The sequence below is a fragment of the Carassius auratus genome, chromosome 7 (genome assembly GCF_003368295.1).
Source record: "Carassius auratus strain Wakin chromosome 7, ASM336829v1, whole genome shotgun sequence".
In the NCBI taxonomy this organism is placed as follows: Eukaryota; Metazoa; Chordata; class Actinopteri; order Cypriniformes; family Cyprinidae; genus Carassius; species Carassius auratus.
The window spans coordinates 5,234,291-5,251,771 of NC_039249.1; the positions used below are offsets into that span (position 1 = coordinate 5,234,291).

General features: G+C 37.4%; 1 protein-coding gene across 1 annotated transcript in view; it reads right to left on the minus strand.

Annotated features, from left to right (window-relative positions):
• Positions 1-1,383: 1,383 nt before the first annotated feature.
• LOC113105638 (chromodomain-helicase-DNA-binding protein 3-like) overlaps positions 1,384-17,481 on the minus strand; it is a 38,267-nt gene continuing 22,169 nt past the window's right edge. Inside the window, exons 32-40 of the mRNA XM_026266835.1 lie at positions 16,942-17,176; positions 16,713-16,847; positions 16,335-16,463; positions 12,629-12,737; positions 12,217-12,349; positions 8,845-9,040; positions 6,410-6,573; positions 5,560-5,686; positions 1,384-2,318 (exon numbers count right to left, since the gene is read on the minus strand). Of these exons, the coding sequence (XP_026122620.1) occupies positions 2,113-2,318; positions 5,560-5,686; positions 6,410-6,573; positions 8,845-9,040; positions 12,217-12,349; positions 12,629-12,737; positions 16,335-16,463; positions 16,713-16,847; positions 16,942-17,176 (1,434 nt within the window). The 3' untranslated portion in view covers positions 1,384-2,112. The remainder of the gene's footprint in view (positions 2,319-5,559; positions 5,687-6,409; positions 6,574-8,844; positions 9,041-12,216; positions 12,350-12,628; positions 12,738-16,334; positions 16,464-16,712; positions 16,848-16,941; positions 17,177-17,481) is intronic.

The window sequence follows — 17,481 nt, forward strand, 5'->3', positions numbered from 1 at the left end:
AGATTTGAAATGTCACATTAATTGTTTAATTGAAATATATGCAACACCAGTAGAAAAAATATTTTAACAGAACAGTAACTGTAATGACATAGAAATATAAGAAGTACTTCACAGGAAAACTTATATTGACATGTTACTACAGTACCATTCAAACTGTATTTTTTTAAAGAAAGGAATAGTTTTGTTACTCTGCAAAAAAAAAAAGCTTTTCTCTTCAACTTTGTTCAATCACAGAATCCTGAAAAAATGTGTCATGGTTTAAACAAGAATATTAAGTGGCACGACTATTTTCAATATTGATAATAATAAGAAATAATCAGTATATTAGAATGATATATCAAATGAATGCAGTCTTGGTGAATATCAGAAATGTCTCTTTAAACACAATTCCTACCAACCCCAAACTCTATGTCTGGGAATGTTTTTGTGTTTGTGTTCCTGTAAACAGCATTTTTGTAACATTCTAATTTATTTGATTTCATCTTTACTGGCCATAGTTTTAAGTAAAGCCCACTTTTATACATCTATATTTGTTTTTACAGCCTTCAATTTGCACAGTGTTTGGAAGAGAACACTGGGCAACATGTTAATTAACTTGCTTTTATATAAAATACAGAAAATAAATGAGCAGTTTTCATCCTAATTCATTAAAGATATAATCAGCACATTAATCTCCTGATTAGTCTCCCTTTCCACCATCTTTCTCTGTATGTCACTTTCTCAAGTTTTGCTTCTGCACACCAGCTCGCCTCGATGTCTCGGTAAACCAGTAAAACATGCAGAGATGGCAGCTGGCCTCAGCCTATTCAAACAACCAGCGCACACACACAATTAATCACTCACACACCAGCAGCCCTGAATCTTCACTCGTACAGAATCAACCCCAACCGAACACAAACATAAGCATGATTAGCTTCAGTTCACTGGTACTGCATGCACACACACGCTCACTCAGCCATTACAATAAAACACAGCATGTGGTGGAAAATACAGAGCTACTTAAGTGGCTCTCAAATGTGCGTGAGTGTGCACACGTGGGTGTGCTTGTGAATTTTTGTAGAATGCAGAGTTCTCATACAACAGTCCTGCTGGGGATTGAATCTGGCTCTAGCGCAGCACAGGAATTTGGTCGGACAGGTTGAATTGTGTGCATGCTCAGCATGAAGGTCTTCTGATCCAGGATCAGTGCCTTTTTCAAAAAGTTAGCTCTGGAAAATCATGCAACTGATCTCAGTTCAGGTGCAGATGTATATCTGTCTGCATCACCCCAGTGGACAGGTTTCTTTGATGAAAAGTCAGTCTTCATATATATATATATATATATATATATATATATATATATATATATATATATATATATATATATGAACATTTCACAGTACTGGTTTAGAAACGAAGAGAGTCCGTGGCTGGAGAGTTTTTCAAAAGGTCCGCAGTTTCCAGGAAAAAAGATAGTTCCACTCCACTGTGCCTCAGTTCCAAAACAGTTTTGATTGGATCAGAAAACAAACTTATGGTATTTTGGAAAAACTGCCGTCTTTGGAATCCTTCACTTCTGACACTGTGTGTGCATGTGTGTGTGAGAGGGAACGGCAGAAGGAGAGTGGAGAAATGATAAAAGCAAGAGAGATATTGTATAAAGGGATGCAGAGAAAGAGTGATTTGTGGTGGAATTAGGGAGGGAAGTTTTCGGGCACTTAAACGAGCACTCTCGCTCATTCAGCCAAATGAATAATTAATCTGCTGGGACTTCTCTCGGACCGACAGATGAAAGAAAGGGAACAGAGGGGGCAAGGGGAGAGAGAGTAAGAGTGGAAGAGAGACAGAGAGAGAGAAAAAGAGTGCTGGAAAGGGCAGAAGTGGAAGAAGAGGTCAGTGTTTTCATCGTCCAAACGGCTCTTGTTTCAGCTCCCTTTTCTCTACTTCATTTCTCTCTTTTGTTAATCTGTTATAAACCATTTGACCTGAAGAGTATCTTTTCTCAAGAAGTCCAGCAGCCTGCTACAATATTCTTTCGGCTACAGAATTCTCACACCAATCCGGTCTAATTTATTTATCGTTTTTTTCCTAGCCTTTCTGTCCCTCCCGTCCTCCATCCATGGCTCTTTCAGGTCATGGTTTTTTGGGACGTCCGTTGCGCGGCAGGTTCTCCACCGTGTTGCTGAGTCGGTACTTGACGATGATGCTGTGCACGGTGGATTTGGGCATGTGAAGCTCCTGCCCAATTGACCCTTCCGATTTGCCGTCCTTCCACAGGTCCACCACCCTCTGGCGCTGCAGCACATCATGCTCCTTGGTCTTCAGGCAGGATGGAGCTTCTGTGGAGGCAGAAAGGGGGCAGACTGTAGACACTGGGGGGTAGGGAGCGGTCAATCAGTGGCATAGCATGAGTCCTCAATATTGAGAAAACAGAGAAAAACCCATAACTGTAGGCAGGAGGCTGGAAGGTGGCTTTCTCTCGAACAAAGAAAAAGCATAAAATCTTCCAGTTTGTGTCTCCCACTCTTACAAATACTCCAGAGAGCCAGACTCAGGACATCCACTGGCTGTGAGAGCAGTGAAGCACCAAACTTTCACAAGGTAGAAAAAAAACAAAAGAGAGAGAGAGAGATTCGGGCATTTTTTTTGCCAAAGAAATCTGTGTTGACATAATGTGTCTAAAACCTTTTGCTCTATGAAGTTCATGACATGTAAAACGCTAAGAGTTTAAGTGGCAATGACTTCAAAAAGAAAACAAGACATGCTCGCCAAGGTCTTTATTTCGGACAACTTTAAGAATGATTGAGTGAGATGTTACGGGGTCCGCTAGGATTTTTACAGAGGCAAAGCGGAGCTCACACTCCATTTTGTCTCTCTCCTCCTCCTTCTCACTTCTTCCTCTGTCTTTTAGAGAGATTTCAGACCGGGTCCAAAAATGTCCTATTATGGAGTACATTAAACAGATCAACACAGTCTGTCCTTCAGCTTTCTATTTTCTTTTCTATCTCTTTCTCTCGTTTTTTTGTTTAGTCTGGCATGCTGTTTTCATCTCGCTCCCTGGCTCGGTTTAAACTGGGGTCACCGCAGTTGTCTTAATCAGGGACCAGAGGGTTCAAATGGGCCCCAAGCGGGGCATATTTTTAGCCAGGCGAGGGTTCAGTGTGTACAGCCTCAACAGACCCAATCAGCCTCTGCACCCACCAGGATCTGAAGTCTAGGGCTATTTCGGTGACAGACAGAGACTGAAAGAGAGAGACAAAGAGCGAGCATCTAGCTCTGCCTCCAGGGGGTTTAAAAAACCGGCGTAAAGGCACAGGCACATTTATGTTTCTTCATGGTTTTTTTTCTCTCTCTTAAAAATATCTGAGTAGAAAAGCAAAAAAATGTTCCCTCGGCTGAGCGATTCCTGGCACGGCTAACGTTCTGGATAACTGTAATGACATTTTCAGAAAAAGCACCAATGCAAGAAAATATGCCTCCCTTAGACGCTGTGGTAGAAAGATTGGTATCAGGACACTCAATCCACTCTGCACGGGTAAAAACAGGCATGACGATGGACGGAGTTTGGCCTCTGATAGAATAAACAGAAAACGGCAAACAAAAACAACTACATTTGTCCTTCTCAGTGCTTCCTGCACACATATGCTGTTACAGAGCTAATATTGAAACAATAAACTCACTGGCAGGGCTAATCTGTTCTCTTGGACCAAAGATGGAGAAAGGGAAATCATTTAGCCAAAATTCCACAGGGGCCCTCTCAAATTAAAATGTAATTAAGTGCACTAACCAGAATCATATTTTTGCAGAAATATGAATACATCAAGTGTGACTTGTGTCAATGTAGTTTTTTTTCCACTTAGGACAGAACATGTGCTTGCATTTCTGAACAGTGACATACTGAGCAAGGATTAAATCTGTAACCTTGTTTTACAATTTAAGTATTAAATACTAAGCTACTGAATACTGAAATCTGTGGAACACAAATCATTTGAAAGTTTGATAACTGTTTAAACCTTTTTCAAGATTCAGTGTTTTACGGAGAAACTACATACCAAATGTCAAATCCAGCCTCTCATGCACTGACCTCACAAATTATTGTGAAATAGAGCATCCGTACGCCCACATAAACACAAATAGACTGAGAGAGAAAGAGCAAGAAAAAAAAAAAACAGGGAGAAAAACAGAGAGAAGTTGAATCGTTTGGATTTTGCCACGTTAATCGTAAGATGGTAAAGTTACAGCTTAAAGCATTGTCCATTTCTCAATTTATCAAACTATTAAAAACATATCTGTTCATTAAAATGAAGCTGAAATAAAGTGAAACATCAATATGATGAAAAAACGTTTAACTGAAAAGTTATAAATATTAGAAATGCTGTCTTGGCAGTTAACTGAAATAGGATGAATCACTAGGATTAGTAACTGGAAATAATTTGAACCTGAAATAATAATCAAGGAAACCTAAATAGTAAAATTTAAAAACACTTACAAAATGACAAATACATAACATAACTAAAAATGAAAATTTTAAACTGAGAATATAAAAATAAAAACCACTTCAAAATATCTATAATATTCAATAAACAATACTTAACTGGTGTTGTCTGATTCACAAATGACTCTTTTGAACTGATTCTTTTAATGAATCGATTAAAAAGACTCATCCTGACCGGATGTTTGTAGGACAATGTGCATTGTGTCGGTAATTTAATTTTAAAAAGTTTGAAAACTCATTATTGTTTTGTTGGGTATGTAGCTACAACTCGGTTGCAAAATCATTCATTCATTTCACTTATTCACTGGTGTTTTATATGTGCGAATGGTGCATATATTTACAAATCTGCTTACATTTTACTAATGCCACCAAGAATTCTTCAGCCCTTAAAGGTAAAGTACATTCTACCCCACCTGTGTCACCAAAAGGAACAGCAAAAATAATAACTGTTTGCAAACAGGTTTTCAGAAGACTCCCCTCTCTATCTGTCACTGGCTCCGCCCCTAACTCATGCATTGGATCTCAATGTTTTGATAGCACCACAGAGCCACAGTGTGTTTATATTTTCAGGCAGAATCACCCCATGAATGGCCTACTTATAGCTGTCTCTCCATGTTAAGCTGTGACAGGAGAATTTAACATCCAGAAAAATTGACTTCAACGTTTCACCATCTAGCAGATGCTCTAATCCAGAGCTGCTTACAAGAAGCACTTTGTTTTCACATTTTGAAATACTCCATAATCAACAGATGGCAAGCAAATCTGCCTTTCAAATTTAAACCAACTAAACAAACACATCAGTACCTCCAGCTGGTCAAAACAGATTTCAATTCAACGTGTCATTTTAGAACTTCATGTTTAGAATTTAGAACACAATTATTATTTTTTTAAATCACAAAAATTCTAATCAACGGTTTTTCAACCTTGATGTGCTTTTGCGTTTAATACGAGCAGTTAACAAACGCTGATCTGCTTTTTGGTCAGTGTTAATGAAAAGCCTTTAAAATGGTTCAGGGTAACCAGAGTGTGAGATCACTGGAGGCTGTTTTGGGGTGCCTTTCTGGGGACGGAGCAGCAAAACTGACCTGATATGAAAGCGCCAGGGGACATCTGACTGTAGTTGGCCCCAGCTAGAGTGAGAGCCACTGAAGGTGCAGGTGTGAAGGGAGGGCCGTAGTTCTGTGGGGTGGCGTACGGTCCTGGAGGAATAGGCTAGATAAAGAGAGAAAAAGAGAGAGTGTTATTAACCTTAGAATGCAAAGGGATTTCATTTTAAGCAGCTAAAAAAAAAGAAACTTAACTCAAGAGTTTCTTTGCACATTTTATTAATACCAAATGTGAGCATATTTACTATTTTATATTATTTTTTTATTATTTTCTGTGTCAGTCATACATAAATTTAAATCGTATGGAATATGTTTAGATTTTAAATATACTGATGCAATTATATAAATAGTTAAATATTTACAAGCCTAAGCATTTACCAATTGTGAAGAGTGTATGTACACTATTGTCGGTCAGTAAAAATGTTTTTTTTTTTTTTTTCACATGTGTCATATACTCAACACATTTATTTGATAAAAATACAGTAAAAATGGCAAATATTATTATGATTTCAAATGATTTTTTCATACTTAGTAAATTTTTAAATGTAATTTATTCCTGTGATGACAAAGCTGAATTCACCCCAGTCTTCAGTGTCACATGATCCTACAGAAATCATTCTAATATGCAGATTAGCTGCTCAGGAAACTTGTGATTTTTGTGGAAACCATGCAATTTCTTTTAGGATTCTTTGCTGACTACAATTTTTTGTTTAATTTAATACATCCTTACTGAAGAAAAGACTGCCCGCAGCCTTGTGAGCGGTAGTATACTTTGTAATAATTTAATATCTGTATGAATATGTACATTCATATGTACTTGTGTATTTACCGGTGGTGTGTGTGTCTCGTTGCCTTTGTTGGCCAGTCTGCTGAGGATGCTTCTCTCTGACATCTGCAGGCGGGCCGTGATCGGCGGGACTCTAGAGAGTGTGGCTGGGAGCCGCATTACATCTGCCTTCATGTCACTCAGAAGCTCCTCCAGTTGGTTAAGAACTACAAAAATGTCCATCATTACAACATACAGCATGCTAACAGGAACATAAAGGATGTGGTTGTAAAGTTAAAGTTAAGTTTTATTGAATAGAAATAAATCTGAAATAAAATGAAATATACACTGAACAAAGTTATAAATGCAACACTTTTGTTTTTGCCCCCATTTTTCATTAGCTGAACTCAAAGATCTAAGACTTTTTCTATGTGCACAAATATTTATCTCAAATATTGTTCACAAATCTGCCTAAATCTGTGTTAGTGAGCACTTCTCCTTTGCCGAGATAATCCATCCACCTCACAGGTGTGGCATATCAAGGTGCTGATTAGGTGCATCTTATTGATGGCATTTTGAATGCACAGAGATACCGTGATGAGATCCTGAGGCCTATTGTTGTGCCATTCATCCACGAGCATCACCTCATGTTGCAGCATGATAATGCACGGCCCCATGTTGCAAGGATCAGTACACAATTCCTGGGAGCTGAAAACATTCCAGTTCTTGTGTTATGACCTTTAAAATATGCTATGCATCTGTGTACTCTTTTTTTTGTATGTGTTTTTTTTTCTTTCTGAAGATGGTTATTGGTCCAACTATACACATGAACCAGATATAAGGACCGCCCCAAACACTCGTCTAGGCCTTTTGAGCCTTGTTGACTGTATGCTATTGTTTGTATCTTTGTCGTTTGGTAGTGAGTGTTATATCAGAGAGATATATTCTGTGTAGTGAATCTGTTAAGTGTCTGTCATTATTAGTTCATATGCTGGATCTCCTGTTTCTCTGAACATTGCCTGTTTTTGACTACGTTTTTGACTATGGCCAGCATACTCAACAGACATATCACCCATTGAGCATGTTTGGGATGCTCTGGATCGACATATACAACAGCGTGTTCCAGTTCCTGCCAATATCCAGCAGCTTCACACAGCTATTGAAGAGGAGTGGACAACCTGATCAACTCTATGTCAAGGAGATGTGTTGCACTGCGTGAGGCAAATGGTGGTCACACCAGATATTGACTGTTTTTCGGATGCCATTATGCGTCGGTGCGTAGCCAAATGTGTCGTCCTAGTTTTTGATACGCGACACGCCGATGCACGCAATACTATGCGCTGTCGGTGGGGGCGACATTGCAAGTATTGTACATTAATTCAAGTAGTGTTTACAGAAGAAGAAGGTTTGAATACAATGGCGGGCGAAGAGGAAAAATTATGCGCAATTATACGTATTCATCCACATTTATACGATAGTTCATCAGCAACAGAATACACTCCTCTTCAGTTGCCATTGTGATCTGAATATCACGCGACCAGTGACTCTACTAATATCACACGACTCTACTACCCCCTGTTGAGTGAGCGGTGTATTGCATACACGCATCGCCCGTGACGCTTGCGTCCACTGTTTAGACTATGAAAGGGAGCACGTCGCTCGCATTTCTCGCGTTGACTATGTAACGGCCCTAACACAGATTTAGACAGATTTGTGAAATTTATTTGCGAGAAATAGGCCTTTTGTATACAAAGATTACGTCTTAGATTTTTTTGTTCAGCTCAGGAAAAATTGGGGCAAAAAAAAAAAAGTGTTGCATTTATAATTTTGTTCAGTGTATATATACAGTATTAGATGAAAAACTGGAAATTTGAAATAAAATAAGCTGAAGTGCTAATGTTACTTAAATTAAAAACTAGGCGAGTAAATAAAATAAAATATTTAAAACATAAACACTTAATTAAATAAAAATATAACTGAAAATGTATAAAAAAGTTAAAGCTTTACATAAAATGACAAAATATTAAATGTAAAAAATGTATCAATACTAAATATTAATTTTTTTAAATAAATAATACTAAATTAGTACTTGTTTTGAAGCAAATCAAAGACCTTTTTATCACTTTCAGCTTTGAAAGCCAATTGACAGTTCAACTAAATGTGACAGTGAACTCTGATTGTCACATGTGAAATTTATTGGCAGTTCTCTCAGAAATTTCAGACAATAATAAGAGTGACAAGCCAAGTGAACTGGTATCCAATAAATGGTTTATCGGCAAAGATTAAACAACACGCTTGAGAAAACTCCAGGATATTTAAAGTTCCTTGAGTTCTCGAACTGTTCTCATATCAGAGCTGGCAGGAGCACTGGTCCCACTGGATCTATCCAGAAGCCTTTTATCACACGCTCAAGACGCCAGTTACACACAAACATATTCCCTCTCATTTTTCATTTAAAGATTACTTTTGAGACAAACACACACACAAACTTTCCTCACCCTTATGCAAGACAGCATTGGCAGGTTTGTTTCCTGCGAGGGATTCCTTGCTTAGATGTTGATGGGACTCGGCTAGACATTCAACTTCAGCAAATCGAGCGTTCAGGGCCATGGCCGGGTGAGTCGGGTCCTGGGTCATGTTGAGGTATGCAGCCCGACGCAGCTGCTCCTCTATCACTAGGGCCTGCTCTAGCAACTGAGAGAGAAAGAGAGAGAGAGATCTTGTGTGTAAAACTAAATTAGTCAGCTAGCTGTTCAGGCAACCCACTAACTACTCGATCTGGCACAGCAGCTGAAAATGACCAACTAAATTTGAATGGATAAAACAATGGTGCTGATGAAAGGATCATTTCAGCACCGCCCACAAGTGCGAATGAAATTTTGAAGCCATAAACCGATTTGTAACGCACACGTTTTTATAATAAAAACGTACACGGACCAACTGTCTTGTCCATGTTCTCTCAATTGAATCCTCTTGAGTCTTGAGTCTCTTGACCTTCTGCAAGCCCCGCCTTGTTCACCCAGTGATTAGGGACTTTAAGCAACAGCCTCTGGTGGAACGGCAACGCCATTCTGGCATTGTATTGCGCATGCGTGAATTTAACTGATACTTTGTGACGTTCTACTTTAACGGTCTACTACGGGAGACCAGCTGATTTGCCGGAGTCGCTACAACGTGAGAGATTAGGTAAATAAATTGTATGTTTTATGGCATATGACACTGTAATTTGCATCAGTTTATGATTGTGTGATCACAAACGATCTCATTGGGAATCCCGAGAACATCTATACAGGTGATAAAAAAATATTTTATTTTACCATGATAGGTAAAAAAAAAAAAAATTATAGCTTGATTGCATTGTAAGTCGCTTTGGATAAAAGCGTCTTCTAAATGAATTAAAAAAATAAAATAAAAATCTACCAGAATTGGTAGGTCACATTTTCTGACACGAAATTTATTTAAGCATTCGTCTTCCTCCATGTAATCAAGGTTAAAAGGCAAGTATTGCTTACATGGTAAATCTAGGTTTTTAGACTTATTTACATCATACAATATTAAAAACTCCCCTTCTGAAAAAAGATTGTCATTTAATGCCAAAAGCAATCCTTCTCTTGCTTTTGTAAATGACATTTTTCTGTATCTCAATAAATGAATTAATGCTGCGTTGCGCTGTCCTGTTTACCGTTGCTTAGTGATTTTTATGTTCTTGGCTACGGTGGTGTGACAGCAAATTTCCAGTCGCTGTAGCCGGCTCAGAATGCATTTTAACTGTGCACATTGAATTTTGCTACATTCATCGGGGGACATTGAATGAAAATACAATCGTAAGCGTCTTGACTGTGAGTGTAAATGCAATTAAGAAAATTAACATTTGAATAATCATTTTGCCAAAGTTTTTGCTTGAACATGTTACACATATCTAATCATTTCTGTAATACATTTTCATTTACATTTTGCAACTTATAAAGCGTTAAAAGTTGTATTCATTTTACATATTAAAACTAGTGTATGAAATGGCAAATTTCATTTTCATTTTGCACCAAACGTTGCACAAATGTATTGGAAAATGTAAATGTAAATACAGAAATGCATTGCCATTTTACATATTGCATTGTCATTTTGCATATTACATCCCAAATTGAATATGCTTCCATAATCTTACACCTGGCGCAATGCGGCACGAGTGTTTTTGCTAGTTTCAGCCTGACACAGTTCTCATATTCTCGCCATGTGCCGCATTATTTAAATAGCAAATGCATTTGCGCTAATTTGTGCGCCCATGCTGGTCTAAAAAAGAGGTGTGTTCAGGTGCATTGTTAACACGTTGCTATTTTGAGGAACTGAAAATAGACTGTGCCATAGACCAACTCAAAACTGGTCTAAAGTCTTTATTTGTTATTTAAAGAGTGCATTAGTAATATGCGTCTATAGGAGGGTGCACAATGCACATACACTTTGCTTATTACACACACATCTTTAAAATGGAAAAATTACATTCCGTCATGTAAATAGCGAACCCACCATGGCGCGAGCGCAACTGGCTTTTAAAAGGGGATGTGAGATAACACTGATTGGTTTATTGCATGTTACGCCCCAAAAACACCCATTACTCATTAAGAGAAAGGGACAAACCATTTAGACCATGCGCCTGGGCATGACGACCATTTTCCTGTCGTTAAACTAGCAAAAGTGGATTGGGACGTGCGCTTAGATCATTAAAATAGGACCCTATATATTCAAACTAAATGATTATTATCCTTATGATATGTTTTTATATTACTGTTTTATTCCTTTATAGATTGGTGAGATAAATGTAACATAATAAATGTAATTTATTCCTGTGTTGCAGCCATTACTCCAGTCTGCATTTTCACATGATCCTTCAGAAATAACCTCTTATTATCAACAATGAAAACAGTTGATGCTTATATTTTTTGTGGAAACTTATTTTTTGTCATTCAAAAGAACAGCATTTTTTGAAAAATAAATCTTTTGTAACATCATCTTACTGACCCTAAACTTTTGAACGGTAGTCAATTTTTCATTACATCATCTAAGCACAAGAGTCATCTCAAATTCCTGCTTTAAAAGAGTGAAGAAAAGACAATGGAAAAAATATCATGGGTGAGAGGCTGAGAGAAAAAAAGAAAACCGATTAAGAGACGCCAAAAACTGAGAAAACAGAGTTGGACTGAGGGAGAGTGAAACTGGGAGAAAGATAGACTGCAAAATAATAAGTAATTAAGAAATTTCTTGAACAGAATTGTCAGAAAAGTTACGTCTGGAACGATAAACCCTTCCAGTGATTTATGAGCATGAGAAAGCACCAGCTTCCAATTGAAAAAAGTTCCACTGGAATAACGGCGGTTCTCAGGTTGCTCAACACATTCGGAATTATGTAAGAGAAGAAGAGAAAGACCGAGAAAGAGAGCGAGGGAAGCTGAGAAAAGAAAAACGAGGATGTAGAGAAAAGGATGTGAAACATGTCATGAAATGAAAAACAGGAAAAACAATGAGACAAGGCTGTTTCACAAGAACGCGTGTCAGCATGTTCAGGTTTGGGTTTGCGAATGTGACGTGTCGAGATGTAGAGATAAGATCTTTAAAATCACACAAACAGCAGAACAAAAGGTAGAGTAAGAAGCATGCCAAAACAAGACACGCAAGTATATAATTATGATACAAATGACAGAACAAAAGAAGCAGCTTTCAAACAATGACCTACCGCAACGCAAGACAAACCGTGTAACATAACTAAAAAAGCCACAGTGAAAACCAAATAAAACTCCACCACGGATATCACAACAAACAAAAAGAAAAGAAACTTAACTAAACAAAAGATTTATTAAGATTCTTTATTTACAACATACCTTAAAGCGCCTGGCCAGGAACTTGTTTTTCATCTCTAAGAAGTTTCCCTTGTTGACTTGAGTTTTGAAAGGTTCGTTAACGATGGCGAACTGCGGGTCGTTCTGAATGTCCTGCCACCGTGCATAGCCATGGCTTCAACAGGTCAAGGGTCAAAGTTCAAACCCGTCAACTTACACTAGACCATGATATGCATTCAAATCTAAAGATCTTTATCTTTTAAATAAAATAATAACAATTTTGCTGTCTGTAGTTTCGCTAAAGAAAACGGATGTATTTGTAGGAACCCTGCTTTTCCTTGTTCTTCTTGGCTTTGGGCTCTAAACAAACTGTTCATTTAGCAAACGCAGTATAAATATACATTAATGGAACTGGATTATTTCTACGGTGACAGCAGCCTATCTACAAGGATACCACACGATGCCTGCCAGCAGCCAGAAGTCATGTCGCCGGTGCCAGATCTCGTTGATCTTGCCTGAAGAAATGGCCGCCCGCTCCTCGTTCTGCCAAAGAGTGTGGAGCTCTGTAGATAAAAGAAACACACAACGCGGCCACATATCACTTACAATCTGTTTATACCTGCAGACGAAGAAATAAACAATAGGTAACAATCTTCCGACAACAAAGCTAGCAAGTATGTAAACGGAGCTATAAACTATTCCAGCGTGTGCTTAGTGTTAGCTTGAAATGTTTTCTCAGCGCTGGTGAAATGTTTATGAACGATATGCATAAACCCCTTGTTGTTGAGCTGTTTTTTTTTTAAGTGTAAATTAAACTATATACAGTGATTGGCTTCTGGGAACTGTAACTATTTATAGCGGCTGGGGCTTGGAAAGAAAAATCTAAGAAATAATAGACCAAACAAATGAGCACCAGACTGCTAACAGAGGGCTGGTAAATATTAAGGGGTTAAAATATTAAATCAGGGTTGCACAGATAATACAATTATGGCTGATATCGATAAGCCAATACATTTTTTAAGTGTTAAGGCTAATACTAATAAATTAATTAGAATATGATATTTTTGATGCTGCTTTGACTATATTAATAATAAAAAAAATTAAGTTTTAAATGTTAAAAAATTTATTTTATAAACATTTAAGTGAGTATTAGATGATGGCAAATGTAAAAATGAGAAATGAGCATGCACAATTAAATATGCAATACTGAGGTTAAAATCTTTTAATATCTGCTCGATAACCAATGCAACATGCATCCTTGATTAAAATATTTACAAGTGAGTTTTATGATTTAGTTAACCAACTCTGGCATATCTGAGCAGTTAACAGTTTGAAATGGAAGAAAAAGCAAACACTTTTTTCAAGTGACATTGATGGTATTTGTCAGGTGATGATTCATAGTAGATGAAAAATAATTTAGCGCTGGTCATTACAATCATCTTCAAATAATTTCCCAGAATTTGTGATGAGAAAATGGCACTCCTACTCTTGAACTCTCCCTTTATATTCCCAATACTCCCTTTACAGTATCCACCCTTACCACATACCAATTATTCATAGTATTAGTCTCACAGAGAAATATTGATGTATGCACTTATTCAGTATCTGCACACAAAACATAAACACAAAAGTGTGCGTTTACATACTGATTGCCCATGAATATAAGCAGAATGCATGAAATCATAGGTTTTCGTATTTCAGCAATTTAGGAAATAATCAATGGTGAACGATGGAAACTAATCTAAGGGAAGCTTTTATAAACCACTGACAGATGAAATAACTACTTGCCGTTCCTGGTAAAACCGCTGAACAGAAGCTAAACTGCTCTTCAGAATGTGACCACACTGTCATGTTACCTCGACAACACACTGTTACATTGTGTTTTATCATAACGGTACATGCTTTATTTAACATGAGCTAGCACCTTTACGTAATGTTGCCACAATTACCTGCCACAATTACTGTGCTTGTAAATACTTGGTAAACAAAGAACTAGTGTGATGTTACAAGGATAAAAATGGATAAAGGTCAAGATGTGGCAATGAGTAGGATGGCCAGCCACTTTAAGTGACACAATTGTTACTTAATAATTTTTTATTGACACTGCAAACTTCAAGCAGCAGGGTGTCATTTCTGAGCTATTAGCGCCAAACAAAATCGAAAATGCCATTATTACACCATTCCTCCATTGACTGCATTTCAAAATGAGTTGTGTTTGTGATGTGTATTTTGCCCAAAGCTCATGAAAGTGCTAAGGAAGGTCTTGCCAAACTGCAAGAAAATATATAGTTTCATACATATATTTAAAAATATTTCAAAATAGCCCTAGAAATGGTAATGGATATTGACAATGCAGGATATATATCAACTATTACTAATTCATTTTTATATATATTTCATGTACAACCCCAAAAGATTTCCAAAGTTTTCACTGACCAATGTAAATGTATTTTATAAATATGTACACATTTTGATTTGGATGGCCTCGGCACACTCCAAAAAAGTCAGGAAAGAGGCATGTTTAACACTGTAACATCTACCTTCCTTTTAATTGTAATGTTTTATTGTTTGGGAAGTGTGTATACTAATTGTTAGTTTTGCAAGCAAAAAACAGTCTTGCTTTATACAAGACTTTGTCGTTGACTTATTCTCCTTTTCATGATTGGTATACATTTTCAATTGGAGGCCAGTCCAACACATTCACTCTGTCTCTACAGACCTACTCTGTTGTAGCACATGCAGAATGAGAGCTGGCATCGTCTTGATCTAATAACCATAGACTTCCCATAAAAGACATCATCTTGATGGCTGTATATTTCTCTGTACAATCCCAATTTATGCCTCCATTTCAATAGTACGTTTGCACCAATGGAAACTCATACCATGACAGACGTTTGCTTTTACTTCTGTCACTAATGAAAGTCTGGATGGTCACTTTGGCCTTTAGGACTTCGAAATCCATTTTTTCCCGGAAACAAGCTGAAATGTGGACTCATCTGAGTACAGAACACATTTTCACTGTGTTTTGGACTCATCTGAGATGAGCTCTGGCCCAGAGAACCCAGCATCGCTGCATACAATTAATGTATAGCTTTCTCCTGGAGTAACATATTCAAGTTGCATTTCTTGATGCAGAAGCAGACTATGGTAAATGACAGTGGTTTTCTGAAGCCCTCTTGAGCCCATGTGGCTATATTTAACATCGCAGGATGATAGTTTCTTATGCAGTGCCATCTGAGGGCTCAAAGGTCAAGCACATTCAACTGAGGTTTCCTGCCTTGCTTTACATGTACTGTGATTTCTCTGGATTCCCTGAATCTTTTCAAAATATTATGTATGGTACTTGGCGAAAGAGCTAAATTCTTTGCAATTTTGCATTGCGAAATGTGATTTTTGATTTGTTTGACACTTCTCTTATGAAATTTGGCACAAAGTGATGAGCCTTGATCCGGGTTTGCTTGAGATGCTCCTTTAATACCCAAACATGATACCTTGAAATATTACCAGTTCACCTTGTTTTTGTGAACTGTTTCAAAACAGTTTAACGTGGATATTCTATAACCTTTTTACTTTTATTTAATCTCTGTCCCAACCTTTTTGGAAAGTGTTGCAGCCATCAAAAAAAAAAAATTTGTATATATATATATATATATATATATATATATTTGGGATGCAATGATAACAAAATCTCACAATACAATATCTCATTATGAAATCCAGTGTACAATATTTATTCCAATATTTAAAACGTTAACCATTTAAACTAGCAATTCATTCTGCACTTTTTATCTTTTATTTTGATTATTTAAAAATCTAGTGACAAACTGTAATCGTCTGGCGTGAAAATAAAGCATAACTGGTGGCCATTGGGTTTCCAAATGTGCGCTAAACGCACAGCACATGCAATAAACAAGTTCACTGCATTTATTATGAACTGAGCCATTCTGAGATTTTAAAGACATTCTATGTTAGAATAAGAAGTTTAAATATATTTGAAAAACTTCCTATTTCCCACTTATGAAGTCGTGAGCAGCCCTAGATTAAAACAAAAATCGAAAACAAATACTGAGCAGATAAATGGGAATGCTTAAAGACACCTTCAACATGTCAACACAGACAAAATGGCACACAGCAGCTTTATAAATTTTTTTTGTATTTACCTGTGAATCCTCCATCCGCGATGTTGAACATAAACCGGGGACGCTCTGTGGGTTTGCCGTTACCTTTGGGGACCTCCTCCCTCTGCCCTCTGACCTCTTTCACAGCATCCTTTTCACCCTTCACCTCTTCTATGACACGACAGAAAAAAGAAAAACAAGTAATGTTTAGTTTAGTTATTTATTCCATTCATTAAAACACAAAAATGAAGGCTTAAATTCAGTGCCACTGAAGGTTGCACCATTGAGTTTAGGTGCTGTTTTTGTGAATGTATGTGTTAGATTGCATACACAACTTTGGTCCAACACTTTTTCATTCTTCACTATGCATCTATATATAATATACAAAAAGCAAAGAAGAAGTAGCATTGTAATGTTCACCTTTTTTGACATCTGAGGGTTGATCTAATTTCTCTTTCTTTTCTGTTGTTTCGGTGGGAGGAGACGTCAGTTCACTTTTCTCTTTTTCTTCTGCAGCCTTTTCTCCTTTCTCTGCCTTGTCCCCTTTCAAAACCTCTGTAATGACAGACAACAATTAACCCCAAATCACAATAAAACGACTGACTGGTGCTACAGCCAATCAGATTCCACCATTTGCGGCCGCAGTTACCTCTGCTCTCATCTTTAACAGATGGAGAATCTGATGTTTTCTCTGAGAAGGCCTCTTTTTCAGTGCTCTCCTCCTCTTGTATTTCTGTCTCACTCTTTTCTTTTGGAGAAGACTGAGAGACGGCAGGGCTTTCTTTTGTTTTTGAGTTTTCAGAAGCTTTTGTTGGACTTTCGGATGTCTGAGCTTTTTCACTGTTTACAGGCTCTATTTCACTCTCCTTTACTGCGGTGGAAGTCTGGAAGAAGAGAAATAAACACATTCTTTATTTGAGCATCGTATGGATGAAGTTACTGTTTACAAGCAAATGCTTGCAGAGGCATCTCTAGCTTCCTCAGGCACGCCGGAATGGCCATTTAAGATGTATCCAGCCAAAATCATTTTGTATCAAGCAACAAATAAATCAAATAAAAAAGTCATTATTTTATAACAGATGTTCATTATATTACATTATAGCAGATGTTTAGCAAAGGACAGTTGCTAACGAAGGGCTTGGGACTGTTTGCTTCCTGCTTTTTCAGGCATCCTGGAAGAGAGCTGGTT